The following is a 23331-nucleotide window of genomic DNA, read 5'->3' on the forward strand; positions in this document are numbered from 1 at the left end:
AAAATACTTGCTGTATGTGAAAATATGTGAATGGCAAACCTTGCCAGTTGTACTTCAATGGACATACTGAGACACTTTGTTCTTCCTGATAGACAAACTTTTTCTAATTCAGCACTTACGTACACTCTGCTTTTATAAACATACTGCCAAAGTCTAGTGACACAGTATTATAAAAATCTATATTTCAATTCAGGTAAAAATTGTCAAGATGACGTAGATGAATGTGAATCCAGTCCTTGCTTCCCTGGAGTGTTTTGCTTCAATACTTTTGGTTCTTACCATTGTGGTCCATGCCCAAATAATCTGCGAGGAGATGGAAAATCATGTTACGGTATGATAAAATATTATGAAAAATAATCTATTTTTCATAAGAATACTATTATCTTTTTCTAATTCAGGTAAGATATTTTTGATTATTACATGTTTCTAACTTAGAACTCTCTTCAGTAGTTAACAGAAATGGATGTTTTTCTCTGACTGCTGGAACAATCTCATTTGGCAACAGCATCAGAATACACTGGGCCAGGTAGCTGTAGAACACTCAAAATGCTTTTCTGTTTGATACCTTAAGAAAGAACTATTCAAATCAAAACACTTGCCTGACAAGGTGCCTAAACATTTATTTTTACCATCTTATTATGCAATTCCTGAGTAACTTGCATTTTTTATATTCTCTATTGAATTTTATATACTCTATTTTAAGGAACTATTTTACTCTTCATCTGCTCTCTCAGAGTTTTCAGTTATTCTTATTTGCTAAAACTTTATTCATAGTTTATTTGAAGTTGAAAAAAAGTAGCTACTAACATGCCTTCACATCTTTTGTTTTCAGAAAGCTTTGAAGACATTAATGTTGAAGGAGAGGATTCCACAAGAGAAACTGGAGGGAAAAAAGGTGATTTTTCATGAATTTTCGAATTTTTCGAATTCACATACTGATAAGAATATAGCAGGCAAATAAAGGTTCTAGTCAGTTTTATATTACTCACTTTATTTTTTCAATTTAACTCAGTTCAATTCATTGTTTTGGTTGTATTCCTATTTCCAATCTGAAAAATGACACCAAAATGTCAATATCAACAAATCCCTTAGGTTAGTCTAGTCATTTTATTGACAGTGTGATGTACAGCATTCTTCCTGTTGCCTTTTGTTTTTGTGACTAATCACTGCTATAAAGTAGGTAATATGGGGTAGGGACATCTGTTACATGAGATAAGCAAAAGTTTATGGCATTATGTTGAATGCCATTTTAATGCTTTAACTCAAAAGAAAGGTGAAGGATATGGCAAACGAATGTTCTTAATTCCAAAACTCCATAAATACTATTGCTGGCATTTCCAAGTCTGTGCCTGCTGGGGCCTTGTTCACAGGAAATTCTCCTTGAATGTCTTTTCCCATTTATCTCTAAGTTGTTAATATGGGAGGAGGAATATTCTCTGTCAACTACCAGTGCTGGATAATTCTTCCTCAGCTGCAAAACAGTGTGCTTTTCAGCAGTGGGAGGCATAGCACTTYGTAATAAGATTCAGAAAAGTTTAACCTTTCGTAAATAGCTGTCTAGTACAATCTCGGATGAGATTAGGGACAGATTTTAAGTCAGGTAGAATAATTTCCTCTTATTTCATTCCTGCTAAAGCCCATATAAGGCATTCTGCCATTCTGAGATTAGTATCGCACTCTTTTCCACGATCTACCATAATGCCCACTTTCCAAGAGGGTATAAAAAGAACTTTTCATTCACTTTGCACTCTTTTCAAAGAGGAGGTTGAGTCTGTCTTTGTTTTTATAGAACATGTGCAATATTCCATTAATAAAATCCATTCAGAAACTTATAAGTTGACAAAAAAAGTTTTGAGAGTTCTAAGAGTTCTTTTTCTACAAGATGATGGATAATTCACATGAAATACATAATTTGATGTATCAGTAAGTGTAAGCACATMCATACTTGTGACCAGATACCTGCTTTGAGATTTGTTACTGGCACTTAGATGCACTTTTGCTCCATAAGCAGTGTCTTAAGGTTAAACTCTGTTTCAGTTGCTTGGTAGCAACATGGTGCCAGCTAGCGCTGGTAGTTTGTTCTAGCACGACAACTATTCATTGACCTAGAATGGGGAAGATCCCTGGCTGATTGTCTCATTGGTATGGTGCTATCTCCTTATCTCCCAGCCATGGAGAAGCAGTGGTGGCGTGGGAAAGGACATTAAACTCTTTTGATTGTGCTAGTTGGGGGCCAGATTCTACTGAATATATAAATTCTGACATAGCACATGGAAGAGGAGAGTTCCTGAAGCACAGACTGARTGGGGCGTACTCTTTTTCTGATCAGAAGACATTCTGCACCCTCACAGAAGAAAAAAAGTCATGTAATATTATTGTACTTTTTCCCCCTTTCTTTCTAACATACTGTAGCTTTTCAACAACTGTTCTTTGACAAGGCAGTAAGTGTCTCAAGCTATATTCCTTATTCTACGGACATCTCCGAAAGATTTATTTCTACAGAAGTGGCCAGTAGCAGCACTCCACCAGCCTACATCTGGAAATCATTTAATTCTCAAAGCGGTGCTTCTGTGAAATCTGCTGTTCCTGGAAACGTTGGCCATACTGTCGGCACCAGCAGCGGTCACCTTGCTCACGCAGAAGAGGGCTCAGTAAATGCTGTGGTGGCTGCATCATCAGGCAGCCAGGCTGTACTACCTGAGAAGAAAACCAGGACACAGRTTGAGGCCCACAGTTATTTTGAGACTAGCAGGAAGGCTTCTCTCAGCAGCAGAATAAATATAAGCAAAGGGCTTTCTTTGCCGAGCAAAACCTTCAGAGGAGGAAGTGCTCACAGAGTTCAACAGCTGTTAGCCAAGCATAAAGCTAGTCCTTTGCCATCTGTTCTTGCTGAAATCACTGTTCCACCAAAAACATTTACTGTAACATCAAATGAAACAGTGATGCCTAAAGCGGTAACCTGTTCTGATTTACCCTGTTTTCCTGGCGTACGTTGCGAACCAAGTCAGGATGGACGTATCAGATGCGGCCGTTGTCCTTACGGTTACTATGGAAATGGTATTACTTGCAGAGGTATTACACGTAACTGTTAAAAATGTTTTGCAAAGAAGAAACTTGCGRTATCTTAACTTGAAAGTATGTTACTGTGATCAGTGAAATGCATATTGAATTTCCTCATTTTCATTATTATCTCTGGTATAGCTTTCAGTTGCATGGCTGCACTTAATACATTTCTAATGTATCTCAACTTTCCTTCTTAAGAGCAGGGGCTCAACTGATTTCACGTGATGTGTTTATTATGTTAGGCAAGACACAGTTGAGCTGATACGACAGTGGCACTTTCCTTACTCCTTTCATTGTTTTTTTCATTGCCTTTCAGCAATATGTAGACAAACATGTGGTAAAAATATGGAGTGTGTGGCACCCAATGTTTGCAAATGCAAGCCTGGTTACTCTGGTTATAACTGTCAGGATGGTGAGTATGGCATTTTGATTTAGTCCATGGTAGCTAGTATCAATGAATTCATGATTTGAAGATCACTGATGATTTTTGTGCAGCTCTGTGCAGACCTGATTGTAAAAACCGTGGGAAGTGCATTAAGCCAAATGTCTGTGAATGTCTGCCAGGATACAGTGGCTCCGCTTGCGAGGAAGGTAAATAGGGGATTTTTTTTAATTTTGAATCCACAGATACCCAAAGGGTACTACCAATGACTTTCATGAAASTTAATTCTGACTGGAAACAGTTGTTATATTTCACAGAACTCTGAATAAGATGTTGACATAAACTCTACCTTTTTAACATCTACTRTAAGTGTTTCTTGTGATCAGATCTTCCTAAATTTAATAAGTCACAACAGCAAAGTCTCATATTATTTTTTAAGTCTGTGGCACCATCAATACACGTGGTAGTAATCTGAAACTACTCAAAAGATTCTCTCATTTGCTTGTGAACAAGATTTCTAATGCTTTTGTCACCTTCCTTTGTTGGACATTTTTTGCAGCTGCCCTTCTCCACCTGCCCTTTTAGTACCTTTCAGTAAAATGAAGGACAGCAAATTACATTTGGCTTTCACATGCATGCATATGCCTACCCTGTAGACATCGAACTGTGTCTGGAATCCAGGCCATCCTACTTTAGTGTCTTGACTTAGCATTGCTGTTCCCATACTGGCATATYTTAATGTGTGTCCCTTTGAGGATGAGGATAATGTTACAAAAGGACCTATTCTGTCTCAAACAACCCTTTGAAGTTCTCTGTAATTCAGTGAAGAAAAGTCTGCACATAATATAAACACCACCTTCTCTCCATCAATTGTATAGAGAGAACATAAGTTGCCCCACATGGTGACCCACTTGGCTTATTTGTGGTTTTTAGGAGGAGTTCCTGATGGAGTGTAATGCTGATACCARCTTCTGCATTATAGTTATGGCTGGAACATTCGGTTGCAAAAAGAGATCTGAATTTTAGGCCCATGTCAGCTGAGAGGGACAGATCATACCAGAACAGTGTYCTCAGCACTATACATTAGGATTTTCCTAGTAAGAGCACTTACCAATTCTGCTTTTGAAGCSTTGCTATTTTCCTGAGGGGAGCAGAAAAGCAACAGGGAGTCCAAGGCTAGTCTAATAAGGGGCTGCTGGTTGGCAGAGCCAGGTTTCAAACCYTGCTGTCAGGACTGTTCTTGCAGGGCTGGTTGGTCTGTTACGATCTGATCTAAAATGACTGTCTGACCATTTTAACTGTGATTCTGACCACACCTAACTTCTGAGCTTCTCTGGTGTTTTAGCTTGACTTATGGTGTGTGCTTCCTTAAACCTACCTTGTAATAAAGGTCTCAATGAGAGATAAATGTATGTTTTTTCTATCACATTTTTGATACTGCATAGTTACATAAAGACTGGCCTGGGAAATTTTTGCRGCAAGTAGAGGCGTGCAGCAGTGAATGTGGGTGCCTGTAAGCTAAACAGAAGAGGAGGAAGATAAGAGCCTTGCTTGGAACCCAGCTCAGATTTCTGCTCTTTGGGGTGGCCACCCCTGTCACAACTCTGTGTGGTCGTTGGAATTGGGCTCTTCTTGCTGCTTATTTTTGTCAAAAGCTATTACATATATCTGTTTATTTCTAGTTCTGTGCTTGCTTTGTTAATAATTAAAATTTCCCTTTTGCTAAAGCATCACCAATCCATGCATCTTTTTAGATGTGATTTCTTGAACAACATAATTCTTTATCTGCAGCACATTGTAAACCACCCTGTCAAAATGGAGGCACATGCTTGGCCAGAAATCTCTGCACCTGCCCATATGGTTTTGTGGGACCAAGATGTGAAACAAGTAAGTAAAAAARAAATCCCGAGTTGTAATAAAACAAATGATGGCTAACATTTCTGGTGCACTTTATCTAATGCTCACTACCCATGTCTCTTTGCAGGGTCTCAGAGCTGGGTTTTACAAACATTAACTTGATCACATTTGCACATAAATGAAAATATAGCATACTATAAGAAATTGCAAAAAGTTTTTTATTTATCATTCAGCAACATGGAGGTATTGTTGAGTATGAGAGATTACCTTCAGGATAAACACGTATGTTTAATATGTCATTTTGGCTTCTTAAATTCTGTCATATTGAATTGGTTAATTTTAGAGGTACATTCRGAAGTGATGCCAGTGAATAGTAGGTCAGAAAAAACAGACATAAAGGAAAAATGAATTCAAAAGCACATTTATGACGCCTTTTTATTGGCCTGGCATGAAAACCAGAAAGCTTCTTGTGGTCATAGCTGAAGAATTGGAATAGTCTCACGATGCTTTTTTGTTTAGCAAATTCTAGATGCTGCGTTTTAGCAATTTCAAATTTTGAGTAGATTTCATACTGGTAACTTCTGTTATTCAGAGAGTCCATATATATGCATATCGTTTGTATCATTAATCTGAGTGTATCATTATATTTGGCCCTGAATTGAAAAGGTCCTTCTGCATTCTCAGTTATTCTTGTTTTCATTTCGGTTTTGACACATAAAAAAATTGCTGTTCTTCATTAGGCAGGACTAAGGATGATGGGAAGTTGTCCTGAARAATTGATTCATGATTTTCCACAGCCATGATAGTCTCATGTCTCTCTGTACATGCAGCTGTGCTCTTTGAAGTGATGAAGAACATCATCTTGCTTTTTTTATCTTGGTCTTGAACTTTTGCTTTTTTTAGAATATATTTGAAATTTTCTAGATTTCTAACACTGAATAAAGCAATGGAAAAACATGAATAAAAACAGGAACAATTACACAGGAAGACCTTTTATATATCTTTACAGTCCAGTGCTAGCTTGTTTCAGCATTGAGACTGCATGAAGCTCTTCAGCAATTCCTCTTCAACTAGTGAAATTGTATGTGATTTCCAGTGTTCAAATATGGGAAATAACAGAAGAATTGAATGAAGCATAACATTGTAACAAACTAATTTTTACTCTTATTTTTTTAATGCTGTTTTCCCCGGACTTCTTGGATGGAAGTGGTTTGCAACAGACACTGTGAAAATGGTGGTGAATGTCTTACTCCAGATGTCTGCCAGTGTAAACCTGGATGGTACGGACCTACATGCAGTACAGGTAAAATAGGAAAGTCCCCACTGTAGACTCTTAAAAGTTCATGTTCCTAGAGCTATGTATATGGGACCTCCCACGGGTTAAAATTTGGAACCACTTGGCTTTGACAGCAGTTATGGGTGGCTGCTTACTGCTGTGGGGCCCCACAAACCCTTTGATTTCCATATTAGTTCTGCTGCTGGTACCAGTCCTAAAAAGTCCAATAGTGATCCCAGAACTGGATAAAAGTTTTAAGTGAATAGTGTTACCTGCAGCTGTCTTAAAGGCTTAATTCCTGTCCTTGCAGCAGAAGCAGATATTTTATGGATTTGATTTGGTTGTCATGGCTTCCCATTCTTTCCTCACACTACTTCTGCAGCATTTTGTGACCCTGTGTGTCTCAATGGAGGTTCCTGTACTAAGCCAGATGTTTGCCTCTGTCCACATGGATTCTTTGGTGCCCAGTGTCAGAATGGTAATATTTTTTTTTCCTCTTAGCTGCTATTATGAGGTCGTCTGTGAGAAAACATTGTTATTTTAAGACACAAAATTCAATGTTTTAAAATTTCTCCATCAAGTCAAATATGTGAGAGGAGCTGCAAAACAGAAATTACATTTCCCTTAGATTTTCTTGTTCTGCATCATGCATGGTTCAGTAAATATCCAAGGAGAAAAAAAATACTGGAAATTTTCCTTTTTTATCTTCCATTCACTCTTGAGCAGTGTTCAACTACAKTTGCATACTGGTGAGCCCTGTCTAAGCTCCTAGCCAGATATTATGTAGTCTGGTTAGTAGTATGCATGTGCAGTCACCAACCCAGACTCTTTCCCATCTGTTTCTGTATTTACTACTTACATAGGCACCAGTCCACATCAATACAGAATTTACTAGACAGATGTTACTGTGCTGAATATCTGTTGCTAACAGAATTCTAATACTGCAGTTTTGTGTCCTATAGGTGTACGTCAAAAGGGAAGCAAAATGCAAGCTACAGTGCTGTTCTCATGTTTGTTATTTTTCAGCTGTCTGCAGCCCGCCTTGTAAGAATGGTGGTCAGTGCATGAGAAACAATGTTTGTACTTGTCCTGATGGGTACACAGGCATAAGATGTGAAAAAAGTAAGCTAACATTAATATCCTTCCAGGATCTAAAAGTTAACCACTAAAATTTATGTAAATAATTAATTTTATTAAATAGCAAATGCTTTTTGATTTAAGGTGTCTGTGAACCAAGATGTATGAATGGAGGAAGGTGTGTAGGGCCAAATATTTGCTCTTGTCCTTCAGGATGGAGAGGAAAAAGGTGTAACACACGTAAGTATGTTATAGTTAAAAGGAGAATTATACCTTAAAATGATTTATGGCTAAAGGACAACTCGGTCTACAGAAATGATATGAAGCTAGTTCTAAATATACAAATACTCAAAAATCATGATCTTTTCACCTCTGTAACTTGGCAGAAAAAACTAAGGATGCGGAACTAATATCATGCAACTCTCAGACTGAATTATAAGACCGAATATCTTTTAAACTCTTACATAGTATGTAATATTTTTTTTTCTTAATTCTGGTCTAAGAAAGAGGCACTGTCCTTACAACAATAAAGAACTGAGTAACAAAATGAAAGCATTTCAGTTTGTGCTATAGGATGTTATAACCAAATACCAGGAAAAAAAAAGGAGAATTATGGTAGAACACCAGGAAATGTGGAAGCATGGTGGAAAATGTTTGGAATAAAAGATGTGAAGGGCATTAAGTTCTTCAGGAAAGGCTAGAAGTAGGATCGTGGTGGTAGCACAGCTGCGGGCCACATTATATGCCAAGGAAGTTAGTGATAGTGCATAAATAAAACATTGCAGTGTGGACAAAGCACAGTCTGCATGGGTGAAAATCATCATAAGGATGGATAGTAGAAATACAAAAGATAAAGTGTTAGTGTCTCTCATAAAAGCTTACCCAAGGCTTAGATATTGATATGGCTAGTGAGCTCTCTAATGGCATGGATGGAAAAAAAACATTTTCTCTGTATTACTTTCTGTAATTACTAGAAGTTTTACTGAAAAAAATATTACCCATATTGACAAGGCTTAGATATTCTTGGACCTTGTGGAAGAGAGATTTCATCATCAAGTAGTTAATTAACTAATAAGTAATAATAGTGCTTTAGATTATGGTTTAGAAAGCAGGCAAGAATGTACCTAAAAAGGTCTTGTATTTTTCCTGTCTTTAATATCCTGTTGATCTTAAGACAGGTTTTCAGTGAAGAACATGTGACTCTTGTATGGAAAGCCCTCAACATCTAGAAGCCATGTTGTAACATAACTAATTATTAGAAGTAATGAGATGTAACCAAACTTTGTGATGATATTTGTGCAGCAATCTGTCTTCAGGAATGTAGGAATGGTGGTGAATGTATTGGACCAAGTACATGTCATTGCCCTCCACAGTGGGAAGGAATCCTGTGTCAAACACGTAAGACTGATGTGAACTTTATAATAAACTTTTTTGCTGCAACACAATTAAGGATGTTTCAAAAATACATGGCATCTGGGAGTTCTAGATCTTTTACCCAAATGTGTGTCAAAGGGGATAGGATAAAGAGCTGACATTCCTGTGTGCCCTTTCTGAAGCCCTCCAGAATACGGAGGTAGTCTGGGACCCTTGGCAGTACCTAGTGGCTTGCTCTAATAGCGTATACTGCTGCAACAGCCCTGAAAGGCCATTGCAATAACATAGACTAACAGGATTYCTTGAAAAACACTTTGTGTTCCTTGCATCCTCTTATTTATGCCCTCAGCATATCCCCCTAGTAAATCTGTATCTTTGGGGATGGGAGGTAAAGGGGGAGGGCGGTGGTAAKTAAGTGTAAGAGCCTTGCTGGCTCCGCATCACTGTGAATTTCCCCTTACGTTGACAGTACTTCCTTGTGAAAGTATCTACCCACTTTTCAATTCCCAAAGTATGTATACAGATTGTACCACTATCAGCCACTTTTCTTTTACTTTACCAAGTTGTTTTTATGAGTAAAGCCACATCTGTGTCTCTCTTTTAGCTGTGTGCAATCAGAAATGTCTATTCGGAGGCAAGTGTGTGTTGCCTAATGTATGTTCGTGTCGTCCTGGTTATACTGGAGTCCTCTGTGGGAAGAAAATTCAGGTAATTGTAGTTTCAAGGAACAGTCATAGATAGGCACTTTGCGAGTCTTTATCCAATCTGCTGTTGTTCCAAGAAGCAGTACCTAATATACCAAATACATTTTTGTCCAATTTTATCCAGTCTCCAGTTCATAAAATTCCTAGAAGCTAGTCCAGTAATTAATCAGCTCTGCTGATTAACAAAATTGTTTCTAATATCTAAATTTAATCATTTCTTTTGTTGCAAATTAAACAGCTGCTTCTTCTTCCTTCAGTGGCTGCAGCAGCAACTGGTAACTAACCTCTTCGTAACAACCATGATTCTGTCTTCCAGAGTCTGGCCTGATTTTTGGGCAGAGTATCCCACTGCTGACTTTCTCAGCTTGCATCAGGTCAAACTCTGCTCAGCTACACTGTCACTCAGTTCATCTCTGTTTTGTACCACATTTCTTATTTCCAGGAGTAGCACTGGGAATAACCTTACTTTTCTGCTCAACAGTGAATCAATTTCATTGGAATTCATTAAAACTGCTTCTTAAACTTTATGGTAAAAATGGGCAGAGACATTAAAGTCTCTCTTTATTTATTTTTCCTTCCAAGGTACAAAGACATCATGGTTGAAGAAAAGCAAGTATATCAATTAAATTACAATGCTGCATGGACTCACGAGACACTTGAAAATGGCAAGAGACAGTTGAAGGCAGTTAGAGTTTATTTAAACAAAATGGATATCCAGAAGCATTCTTTTAAAAACAGTTGTATTACAGACCTGAATTTCTGAAGAGCTTCCATACAACAGCTTGTAGTCATTACGTATGTATATTCTCTAATTTTTTTTGCTGCCTCATGCACAAAAGCTGCTGTTGCTGATTCTTCACTGGGCTCACAGATCTGACAAATGTTGATGTAGTCGACTGCACTATGCTCTTTACTTTGTGGGAGCAAGACTGTTATAGCTGCTGAGTAGCTCTAGGAAAGAAGTAGGCAGCACATCATCACTTGTCAATGGTACCTTCTGTTTTTAAGCATTGCCTACATAGACAATCTTTGGCTGCATACAGAAGGAAAAGCAGAACTATTCTTGCTTCTGTCTTGYATTTGCATCAGTCTGTGCTATAATGACTGGCTAGCAGTGCTAGCAGTGAGGAGGAAGGTGGGGATTTATAACAACATTTGAGTACTAACAACACAGGCAAGGCCACATGTCTCATTAACAGTCACAACCAGATGCAAACTAATTATGGTTTATCCATGGCAAGCCTTTGTAGCCAGTAGCCAGATTCTAACACCTCAGCTTTGCCATTGCTTACACTCACAAAGCTGAGCAACCAGCTACTGAATGTTTTCTCTGTCTGTAAGAATCTCTCTTCTACCCCACTAGTTTGAAATGGCATTTGGAAAGATGATGAAATTTAGTTCCCGAATGTCTGWGAAATTTGACAATGGTTATCCAGAGAGGTTCCATGCTGAATCTTGAAATAGGAGTTAATAGGAGGAAATTTGCTGGGAATCCTGCTATCTGTGTTAGATCAAATTAGGTTAAGTCATTGTAAATGCATGTTCAGTTCCTGTAGCAACCAACTGGGCCTCCATTAATAGATGCATACTTCCCTTTAGCTAAGACATTTGAGTTCACAGGTTTGTGGKTTTTTTCTGAGCAATACCCAATTCACATACATACATCATCAGCTAATTTTGTTATTTACTGTCACTGTGGGATGCCTGCTGCCAAATGCAGGCTCTCAGCCTAGATTTTGCTTCACCTTGATAGTCCTCATACATCATTTTGCAAAGYTGGCATTTTAAGGACTCTGCATCATTTTAGAATCATACCTGCATGAGTTCTAAGTATCTCAGAGGTGCATTTCAAAAATACTTTCAATTTCCCACTTGCAATTTTAGGTGAGCCAATGTTTCAGTGGTTTTTTTTTTTTTTGGTTGGTTGGGGTTTTTTGGGGTTTTTTTGTTGTTGTTGTTTTTTTTTTAATCCAGCAGCATCCTAGATCTGCTGGGTAGTGTTCTGCTATTATTTAAAATCTACTCCACTGAACTCACAAAGATCTCTATGAGCAAAAGCTGACACGCTCCGCCAATGACCAGGGGTTAGCTGTTGAAACTGATGCCTCATGATGATGCCTTAAATATGTAATCACAGGGTCCTGAAAACATTTCTGAAACATAGACACACCCATATTGCACAAGCTCAKCTAGCACTAATCCTAGTCCAAGTGGCATTTAGTTACAGGGATGTTATACTAAGTAGAGAGGTGATAGCTGGCAGGAACATTGTTAATAGTATTTTGGCTAATGAGTTTGTGCRACCCTCCAGTCACTCACGGAGTGAATCTGTATGCCTTTCCAGGATTTCAGGCTGAATAAAAGATTTTTTTTTAATCATAACTTTTAGTATATCTTRTTTTCAGTGTTTCTAAAGGCAACAGTTTTTTTTCTGTTCTTTTCAAAATGCAAGCTGTACAAAAACATATCTGGAGTTTGCTACACTAGTTAAAACTTAAGTGCTCAGTGAAAAGTTGTGCTGTGTTCCAYTGAGCACAACAGGAAGCAGAAAAATTACTAGTACATGCATAAAGACAAACACTTCAGAACTGCCTGGTTATTATGTGATTATTTGAAACTATTTTGTTACTGGGATGTCCATCATACACATGAAATAAATAGAATGTTTATTATAATTAGCACATTCCTACACCACAGTAAAATTGCTCAGTTTAAATATTTCATCAGACAGGAGAGGCACATGGAGAGCGTGTGTGCATAGGCTAACAAAACTGTTCTAAAATTGCATAATGCAATTTGAAATTAGGCCAAAAAATTTGGGGCTTTTGAAAGGCAGAGCAAGGGGAGCATATTACAGGAGCTGCTGCAGTTCTAGTCTATTGGAATGATGGATAACTTGTACCAAACGGAAGATCTAAGATTTTTACCTCAATAGACAGGTTGCAGCAACATGAAAGTGTTTCTGTAGAAGTAAATCTTTTCTGGTCTGTGTAAGTCAAGGTCTTTCCATCAGTAACAATGGRTTTTGGGGTCAAATGCTATAAACTGGTAGCTAGAGAAAAAGAAGYAAGCAAGTAGGAGCTAAAATTAACAAGGCTTACACAAATACTGGTATCTTCACCAAATCTTCTTACATAATTTCCTTAATTTTAAAATTTGGGATCTGGAAGATACAGTACATCATACATTCTTTATCTAGTTGCACTAAAATTGCTCTGCAGGCCAGCAGTAATTCACCATGCAGTTACAAACTGGATTTTGCCTGTGATCTTGAAAAGATCTTAAAAATAAGTATAATGAATGTTTGCTGAAAAAAAGGAGGTGACTTGCATCACAGAAAATAYTACAAATATTAGCAAGAAATTCATTTACTACATTTGTACCCATATTAGGCAAGAATTTTAAATGAGTGGACCACATATGAAAGGCTCTTTCATTTTACAAAAGTTAGTAATATATTCTCATAGCTTAAAACAGGAAGTGTGTATTCCCATTACTAGTCCCATTTGGCAAAAGCAWACCTCTGAAGAAGGACCAGTGCAGATCCTAAAGTCAGACAGTATAAAAGCTTAAGCTACTTGAAAATTGAATTTATCTATTCCATTACTTGGCCCAAATGGGAAAATTCAAAGTTTAATTCTCAATAAAAACATTAACATTAGAATACACAGGTATAGAGCCAAACATATATGTTAGAAAGCACTGTTAATCACCAAACATGTTTGTTCTATTTCTTATGTAACAAGGTATCATATGGCATTGTTGTTGGTTTATTTTACTCAATTACCAGTCACAGCTCAGTTTAGAAAAAATTAAAGGATTTAATCAGCAACGGTTGTCTTGCAGATAAATAATTAACTCCATTCTTGCTACAGCKACTAGCAGTGGAAGAGAAAATACAAATGGTAAAATGCACATGTAAACAGATTGAAAAGAAGAAACACTTCTCACCCTGCACTCCAAATAAGACAAAATATCAAAAMCACCATCATCGCACTTCCAGTGCATTTTTTCAGTTATTTTTAGTGAATATCAGAGCATTTAAGTTGTTACTGTTAGCTCTAATAAATAAGGGAAGTACTTTGTTCTGTATCTTTTTTTTGCCATATCTTAAAAAGTTTGAGCTGTATGCCTAACTACCTTTTCATACCTAGTTCCAAATGTTACATGCTGGAACTACTAAGCATGTTCAGTCTGCTAGTGAGCAGGAACAAGTAAAAGAACACACTTACTTCAAGAAACAAACAATAGGAAATGAATACTGACAACTCTTAATAGATATACCTGGAACTGGAATCATTTGGGGACATGCACTGTCATTTATAGTATACTCTGGTTCTATTCTACCTTGTAATAAACTACTAGAAAATTCACTTTCAAATGTGCTCAAAATATGGTAGAGATTTTAAATATTTTTCTTACTAAAAAAACCTTCAGCCAATAGATGGTGCTATATTCAAGCATTATTTCTAAAATCCTGCTTCACATCACATCTGTGTGTTCCATCAAATTGCTGCTTACTTCACTTTAATTTCTTACTTGCTGTTTCTAAACACTGAACTATGTAAATCAGCATTTTCTGTGGCCTGATCAGACATAACCAGTTACAGGTCAGTCTCACTCACTATTACTGTTCTCATACTTCTAACAATGCTGTTACCTGTTTCAGGCTTCTRATCACCACTAGTGTCATTTTTGGCTTTGAAAACTCAGTCTTCTCAGGAACAATTCTAAGATATTAYGCCTCTTTATATTTACTTACTTTTGTTCATTTATTTTTAAATCTTGGGTCCAATGCAATTAACAAATTTTGTCATTCACTTCCCCACAACGAATATTTCATCTAAGATATTCAGTGTAACTCCTGAATTTCTTAATTATAGCCTGATCTCTGTAGTGAGCTGAGATACAGACGCAGAATTTCATAACCTTAAAGCCTATTCCAGAACTATTCATTAAATGATCACTTCTCACATCAAAATCACATTTTTCACCAGAGTATCTGAAACATCTAACGTACCATAGCAAAAGCAACAACAACAAAAAAAAATATATACCCCCCCTTACACTCTCTCCTATCCCTGGCAACAAAGCCTACAGAAGATATGTCTATGACAGGTTTCATCTGAACCAAATGCAACAGCCTTCCAAGCAAGGGCAGAGGAAGGTTTCTCAATTACACAACAGTTGCTTCATTAATAGAGAATAGGAATCCTACAGACAATACAGTATAATTTAGTACAATGCAGTATAGCTTTCTTTTGCCCTTAGCATGCTTGGCTTCTCACCTTCAGAGAAATCTAGTAAATGATAATACTCCATTTCATTTGTTTTTGTGCAATGCTTGATAGCATTTAATCCCTAGAAAAACATCTCCACATCAACCATGCTCSACCTCTGAAAGCTGCATGTCCTGGTAACATAGTTTATACATAGATACAAAAGATCAGAATAAGGCAGAGCTAAAATTTTCCTGCTGAACTGGGCAACATTTAGAAAGTTGACTGGTTCAATTTGGGTATTTTAACAAAACCTTCCTCAAGTTGTAGCCTCCAATGAACACAGTAGCCTTGGTCAGATCTGCAGTCCATTCAGAAGGCTGCAAAATCCAAATGAGGCCTACCTGGACCATGTCCAGAAGGCAAGCCTCGGCATCCTCCACAGAGGTGAGTCGTGACAAACACAGGCTCTTCTTCGCTGCCAATCTGCAGCCTCCCATCATATTGCTACTGCAAAGCCATAACCTTGAAAAGGAATGAACCATCTGCATCTCCAGAAGGGGGCTAAACACATTTCCCTATCTTACAGGGGTAAGAAAAATAAATAAATTGGAAGTTGAGAGATGATCCTACAATAGTAAAAGTTGTCAAGATAAGGACTCATTTAGATATCACTATGGATTAAGCTTTTAGAAGGTAAGAGTGGAATTGTCTGAACAAGTATGCTGTAAGGCAACACAGCAAAACTGATCAAGATCCAAATCTGATTAAAAAGGGTGGAAGGGGAAGCATATACAAAGCAATAACCAGAATCTTTTGATAAGAAGCTTTGCAGTTTGCTAATGTTCCAGAAARCTGCAAACTCTGCGAGTTTATTCTTGCAACTATGTAATCTTATTGAAGATAAAAAAAACACTTGAATTAACACCCAMTTCTGATGATTTGAATTAAGGGTGTTTTTTTCCGTGTGTTTTTAAAAGCATCATTAATACATGAAGATAACTATAACCAGAGTGGCGACGGCAGGAGAGGGAAAGGAAACAACAGAGAGAAGAATATATGTCAATTATGAAGTATTTTATTCAAAGAGCAAATTTTACTTCAACGTCAGCTGTATCAACCACAACATAAAATATTTCTGCTTATGAAGAAAAATGAGAACAAAAGAAAACCTGTGCAATACACTATATACACACAGGAGGCACTTGGATACTCACAACATCTTTGTTACCATCTAGAGTAATTTTCTTTCACACAAAAGAGCATTTATTTAATCTACGTAAAACAAATATATCTGAAATCAGCTCCCTCCCCCCCCCACAACACCCTCCCATCTCGCACTGGACATCATCTCTATACCAAGAGTTACATGAAGAAATTGCAGCTTATCTTTGCTGAGGCTATTCATTCCTTCCTTTTCTTTGTACACTGTAGACCAGAATACAGCAATCGACATCTGCACACATTTGGAGCTATGCATTTTCCTCCATGTTGACAAGGTAGTTTACACACAGCTGAAATGAGACACCAGATACATACTATGTCTTCCACACAACACAGGATCATTTTTCTTGTCTCACTGTACAAGTAGAATTGTTCCCCAGTGACAGCACTGGGACAGTATAAATAAAAGGATAATGGAAGAATTGAGAAGCAATGCCTCTCAATTTATGGCCTCATGGCCTTCACTAGAATACAGTGACAGTATGTCTACTCTTATTTGTGCTCCATTCCCCTTTTAAAATACTATCATTTCTGTTATTCTTTAAGGGACAGACTATTTTTGAGATGGATGCCACCATGGTAGTGAGGGAAAATAAAAATATCTGTTGAAACTTTTTCAAGGCAGTTCTTGGATCTAGGCATCTATGGGGAAACAATTACTATACACTCACTAGCTGTTGCTTATGCATTGCTTTTCTGTCCCCTACTCTGCCAAAAGAAGAGTGGCAGAAGGCCACTGAGCAGGCAGAGCCTTAGCTCTCCCGTAGCTACACACCACCCTTCCTTTTTCGAGTCTCAAGAATGCCTATAGCATCGGGTTAGTGCTGTTACGGGACACTCAGGGCAGCAATCTGAGAAAGCAACAGCCCTGAGTGGATTAAAGTTTTTACAAATTTCCATCTGCCTTTGTGTATCACTGCTTGGGAAATGCAAATAGCTGTTTGACAGGAATGTTTAATGTACTAATCCTGCTTACAGACATCTTTCTGCTAGTCTTTTAGGAGCACCTGGAGTTGACTCTCCCACAATACCTTCAACACAGGAACAGAGTTTGTTTTTGTGTCCGTAACATTTAATGAAGCCTCTAACCAGCATCAGTAGTGATAAGAGTTTTTCTAACACTCATTTTTAGTTTTTTACACTGGGGTCTTGGTTTACAGAAAATATTTCAGACTCACATAAGATACCTTATAATGAATTTGGTGACAGACAAAACTTGGATCTGCAACAGTGATTTGAAGTTCTATCTTTCTGATCAAATTGACAAACTATTTACATACATATCTAGGGCCCTCAGTATGCAGAAGCAGCTCTCATGCACTGTTCTAAGATACCACCCTAGCAGCTTTGTTAGGGCCTGAAGATTYGAAAACTATGCTGGTAATTTAGAACAAGTACAGAAAGTGATACAAGAAAAACATGTCAGAAGTCATTTACCTAAATGACATGCTCCACCAACCCATCCAGCTGGACAGCTACAAATCCCAGGAGCCACACAAGCTCCATTGTTCCGACAACCTTGAGGACAAATTGCTAGAAGGAAAGCACAGATAAACCAGGAGGATTTAGAAATCTGATATAAAAGAATCCTGATGACAAAACAAAATATGCAGGATGATACAAATGGGAATGGAAATGGAAAATGGAAGAACACTCACTCACTCACTCCCCCAACCTTGGACCCAAGGGGAAAAAAAAAAAAAAAAATACTCAACCGGTATAATACTAGAAGCATTTCCAGGATCATGAAATATAAATTTAAAAAGTATGCTAAGAATTTTGGGTTAAATTGTAACAGATACGTACATTAATGCAAAGTATTCTGATACTTTTTAATCTGCTTATTTACCAATAGTGCAGGTCCTCCACTTCTAAAGTAATACAATTTCAGAATTAAAAAAAGTAATTTCCATAGTTATTAGCTTGTTAATCCTTTTAAAATACTTCTGTTATTTCAGTTTTATTTTTTAATCAATGCATTTTCATTATTTACATATACAATGCACTGTGTATTTCCATTTTATCATCCTTACAAAGTAATACAGACATGGGTAATACAGACTGTGAGAAGAGTTTCTTCAAACCTTCTCCTGGAAGAAATACAGGGCTTAGCTTTGTTTAGTGGTTTGTATTTTGCCCCTCCCCTCCCCTCCCCCTTTTTTTTAAAAAAAAAACAAAAAAAAAAAACCTCACATGAGTAATAACTTTTTTTCTTTGGGATGTAGTGAAAAATATGAGATAACTCCAGCTATTTATTTCTGTTTCCATTAATCTCTCATGAGGCTACCATCTGGATTTGTTTTCAGGCCTACGCAAGGTCAGCATTTGAGTTACCTGTGGTACAAAGCACGTGAATTTAGACACCTACCTTCCTGGCATCTCGATCCTGTCCAGCCAGAAGCACAAAGGCACTTCACAACTCCATTGACAGAGATGCACTCCCCACCATTTTGACAGCCTCCTTCACAGCTTACTATGAAAGAACAACATACATAGTACATTTCAGGAACAGCACAGAACTGTAAATAATTATCTTTAAATAGCTTGTCTACCATCAACTACTTGTTTTATTGCATCCGCAAAGAATGTAATTTCAATTATTCAGAGTAAGGCACAGTTCCATAAGGAGAGTGTGAAGATGACAGAGCCACGTCTCTAAATACTGACTCAAAACGCATCTAAAATTAAACACGTGCTTAAGAGCTGGGTGAGCATTCAGCTCGTAAGTACCAAATATGGTTATTGCTACAGCACGCACACACACACAGAACAAACACAAGGTGAACCATTTGCTCATAAGCCACACTACAGTAACTGCTAACATGCATACTCTTATCAATTTTGCCAAATCACAGCTGGTGTTTAAAATACTTAACATACGGCTGAAGATTCACATCTTTCCTTCCTTACCTCACAGTAAACATGCCTAACCTGAAAAAGAGCAGGGGATTATTATTTTTGCAAGTTAACCTATGATTAGAACCCAGCCAAGTGATGCTTTTCCAAAGGCTAACTGTCTAAGTCAGCCTCCTCACTCTAGAATTGTTCTATGCCTTAGAGCCCTGAAGGTGGCATTAAGGAAGCATTATTTATGCCAGACGTGTGATTGGCGCTGAATGTGCCGTGCACCATCTTTGAAATATGACATAACCACTGTTCTARACAATCAAATGTATCCTTTCACAAGCATGAATGTTGACGTATAACAGATTCACTTCCTGGAAGAGAAACAACTAGCCTTCATTATAATGATAGACAATCAAGATGTCGGCTTGATACGTGGGAGATCAAAGCCCAAATCTCCACCCTAACAAAAGTTTCCAGCATGATTTCACATAACAGATTTATGGCACAAAGCTCAATGCACAAGACACCTGAGCTGACTCTGTGATAGCTACAAAAAGTGTATTGCTAAATCTGGGCAATTTTACTTCTCTCAACAGCTAATATGAACACTGAGGCACAACTTCTTCAGAGTAGTTTAAGTATTTCTTTATATGAACATGACAGCGTTAAGTTGATGTATTTAAAAGMACACTGTACAACACAAAGTTCACACTGCCAGGCTCCACATGCCACAGCACCCCATCTGAAGGTTAAACACAATCCTGCATGAATAGAATTGTATCAAATACACCTAGCACACATGCTCAGGTGCCAATTCGAGTCTGGATTACAGCATTACCATAGACTGAATCTTCATTCTGCATTTCCTGTTCAAATGGTGCCTCTCGTTTCTGATTTAGACTCTTCTGAGAAGGTCAAGTTCCCCCTTATATACAGGACCCCACCAATCCGTATCTTCAGTTGGCTTTTAAGAGATAAACAAACTCTTATGTTGCAAAATGAAGCTGACCATGCTCCATTTTACCTCATTACTGTCAATTCTGTCAATGTCTGCTTGAAACAGTTATTTCCAAATGAATTATACAACAGTACTCTGTCATACAGGAGATCTCAGAAGACACTTCCTTACATTTCTCATTCTTCTTTAATCTTAACAATTTTGATATCAAAGCATTATCACTGGCATTTGAATTCACACTATATGAAAGTCTAATTAACATCCCAGGGATGATTCTAACATCCCAGGATAGTCTAAGCTTCTGCAACCTTGAACAGGTTAGTAACACTCAGGTCATGTCTTCTCCATAAAATACCAGATATAGCTTTAAGAAAAACCGGAACAAAACAAAACAAAAAACCCACCCAAGACTCTAGAGAACTGCAGACGCTACCCAAGTTCCTCCTGCAAGTCCCCATTAGGCTACATTCTAATTAAACCCTTACAGATATTTCACACAGGGAAGAAAAGAAAATGTGCCATAAAGAAAATGGTCACAGAATAAACATCAAGTATAAACTAAGAATCCTATGAGGTGTAGATAGCCAGTCACTGACCAGAGTTGGGAAGAATGCTGATTAAGCAATAGCTAAAGCCCTTTAAATGTGTTAACAAATTCTTTGTCTCAACATGGTGATGACCACCCCACTAACTTACAATATCTTTTCAAGAACTTCTAGAAAGTTTAAGCATCAGGCTGAGACATTTCTTTTGCAATACAGTGCTTTGTTTTCCTTTACTCTCATCCAGGTTTTCCTCTCAAACTATTTTAATTTTGCTTCGTCTTTTATCCCAGAACTCAAGAGTTCTGTTCAGTTCATAACAGTCTGTTCAGTTCATAACAGTGTTAAAGGTTTTCTTGGATTATTTTTTCCAATCCATACATATATACAATAGGCTTCACATAAACATAAAAGATTCTTTTTTTTACTACCCACCTTCATCCTCCTCATCAGCACACACTGTAATTTGCAATGTAGTTTGCCCTTAATATTACCATTCTTACAAATACTACAGCTATACAACTAAACAGCAYTTAAACTACAGAAAATTTACGTAACACATAATTGCCTTTTCTAGTGGACTGTATTCTCTCAAACGCTCACAGCAAACTTCAATTCCTATATTCCACYCCATCCCCTGCAAGCATGTACATCCTCCAGGCCATGTATCTTCTGACCATAAGGTCAGAKGACAGAGGAATTACAGTCATTATTCCAAGAGGCAGTAGATCATAATCTTGAGGAGTCCCAAATACACATGGTCTGTTTTCAAACTTGCTGTTTTTTCTAACTTATCACTTGTTTGGGTTTTGCTCACCTTTATGACAGTATCTACCCCCATAGCCAGGTGGACATCTGCATTTTCCAGGTCTGAGACACTCCCCACCATTTTTGCATTTTGGATAACAATTTGCTGCAAGACAGACAACAAACAAAGCTTGGATAAATATTGGTGAAATTTACCAAAACTATTTCTTAACTACACATGATACGATATTTTAGTCTCTCTGAATACTGTTTATCATCACACTTCCCAAAAGATGATTGTCCTACCATCCCACATTTCCAAACAGGTGGAAGAGTTTCCCTACATAGGCAGCACTCCACCATTTTAAGATTTTAAACATTGAAGCTAGGGTAGATTAAGAAGGAACACAGCTGGGCTGCCAAAGGAATTTTTCATAATTTAAGTCAAGAAATGGTAAAATGCAGGTGAGAAAAGCAGTTCTAAGAAGAGACAAAAAAGAAAATCTATGACTTCAGTGGCAACTTCTGATTCTTAAGATGTATTATCAAACTTTATTGGATTCCTACATCCCTCTTCAGACATAAAATGCATCCTCATTTCCTCATCTCTTCTCTAAAGCTCTCTAAAAATACATCAGCACTTCTTTCTTCTCCATCCTTTGTATTTGCTCAACTGGCCTCTTAGGAGGCCCTTCTAAAGCATACATTATTTGCTTAGAAATAATCTAAGATAATTGTCACTTTYATTACAACCATACTTACTTGTGAGGACAAAAACATCTATGTTCTTCATTGATTACCACTTACCAATATGGCAGTGGTACAAGATTACTGATACTCTGTATGGAATGAGAGCAGCACCAGCTTGAACCTAGAACCTAACAGTTAAATTTGACAACACTTGCACGAAGAAAGAATAGCGAATGGGAAGCACTGCAGCAAAAGAAAGTTAGAGAATAGCCATGAGATCCCCAAAGGTTAGCTGTGTGCATTATGCAGTACAGGGATCCTAATGCTGGTATAGCCTTTTTTTTTTTTTTAATAATAATACATAGCATCCACTTTTCTCAACTGCTCAGTCCAATTATTGCCATTTGGTTAGTTTCCTATGCAAAACACAGATTTGCAGGAGACAGCTGAAGACTTTTTATAAGGCAAACATCTTTTAAAATACAGGGACTCCTGTGGGAGGGACAGGAAAGAAAGARGTAACGGAAGAACGGTGTCCTGAAACCCAAAGCCTACAGGCGGCACTTTCTTTGCTTCTGCCCATTTTACCCTTTGCCAAAATACCTGCAACTCCTCCCCAACTTTTAAGAGCAAGCAAGACTGYGCCTCCAGCGAGCAGGGGGAATCTGGTCCGCAACTTCACAGCACAGCGTGCCAGGATTCACCTCGCTCTGACACAGCTTATGCCAGAACTCCCTGAGGTATTTTGCAATGCACCTGCACCCAGAGGGACTGCCAGCAGGATCCCATCTCGAGCAACAGGACAAGGCACRAAAAACTCTTTTCTAAGCAACCCACTCAATTAGACAGAATTAGTTATAGGGGGAAGAAAAAAAAAGCCTCCTCCAACTCTTTCCCTCAAGTATATCCATGTTTTGCAATCCAAGAAGTGGTGACAACACAGGCCAAGCTCTTTCTATCACAGACCTCAGGTTAGTCCAAAGCTCTCCTGACCGTATTATTAGATCCATTCAGCTTCCGGCCACAAATTTAAACAAGCTGGAAGATTATCTACTTATAATCAGGGCAAATACAGTATCTTTTTTCTTCCCCCAAACTGCCTGTGACCGTAGCAAAGTTCGCTTCGCCTTCTTTAAACTACAGATCTCCCGCTTCCCCTCGCAGCCTCCCAAGCGGCCCGAACGGCCCTACTCTCGCCCAGCCCCGCGGACCTTTCTGGAAGGTCCCCGGCGCCGCCCGCCCCGCGAGGCGCCGCCGCGCCGCGCCCCGCCGGCCGCAGCCGTTACCGTGCTGGCAGCGCTCGCCCTCGTAGCCCTTGGAGCAGAGGCAGGTGCCGTTGCCGACGCAGAGGCCGCCGTGCTGGCAGCGGGG

The 23331-nt window shown here is 38.2% G+C and overlaps 2 protein-coding genes across 2 annotated transcripts in view; one reads left to right on the forward strand and one right to left on the reverse strand.

Moving 5' to 3' along the window:
- Positions 1 to 13354, forward strand: part of VWDE (von Willebrand factor D and EGF domains) — a gene marked incomplete at its 5' end in the record, with an annotated part of 35090 nt that extends 21736 nt beyond the window's left edge. Inside the window, 13 exons of the mRNA XM_085316461.1 lie at positions 194 to 331; positions 833 to 895; positions 2413 to 3072; positions 3380 to 3475; positions 3559 to 3654; positions 5237 to 5332; positions 6510 to 6605; positions 6961 to 7056; positions 7605 to 7700; positions 7800 to 7895; positions 8958 to 9053; positions 9634 to 9737; positions 10316 to 13354. Coding sequence (XP_085172587.1) covers positions 194 to 331; positions 833 to 895; positions 2413 to 3072; positions 3380 to 3475; positions 3559 to 3654; positions 5237 to 5332; positions 6510 to 6605; positions 6961 to 7056; positions 7605 to 7700; positions 7800 to 7895; positions 8958 to 9053; positions 9634 to 9737; positions 10316 to 10336 — 1754 coding nt within the window. The remainder of the gene's footprint in view (positions 1 to 193; positions 332 to 832; positions 896 to 2412; positions 3073 to 3379; positions 3476 to 3558; positions 3655 to 5236; positions 5333 to 6509; positions 6606 to 6960; positions 7057 to 7604; positions 7701 to 7799; positions 7896 to 8957; positions 9054 to 9633; positions 9738 to 10315) is intronic.
- A 2670-nt stretch (positions 13355 to 16024) lies between these two features.
- LOC146600891 (uncharacterized) lies at positions 16025 to 23325 on the reverse strand (the record flags this gene model as incomplete). Its single annotated transcript, XM_085316119.1, has 5 exons — positions 16025 to 16466; positions 17614 to 17709; positions 18545 to 18649; positions 21341 to 21436; positions 23247 to 23325. Coding segments are annotated over 5 exons (486 nt in total), but the record flags the coding sequence as incomplete, so codon positions are not given.
- Between the last annotated feature and the right edge of the window lie 6 nt (positions 23326 to 23331).

This window comes from Rhea americana, unplaced genomic scaffold (genome assembly GCF_003343005.1).
Source record: "Rhea americana isolate MKP2758 unplaced genomic scaffold, rheAme1 scaffold_112, whole genome shotgun sequence".
NCBI lineage: Eukaryota > Metazoa > Chordata > Aves > Rheiformes > Rheidae > Rhea > Rhea americana.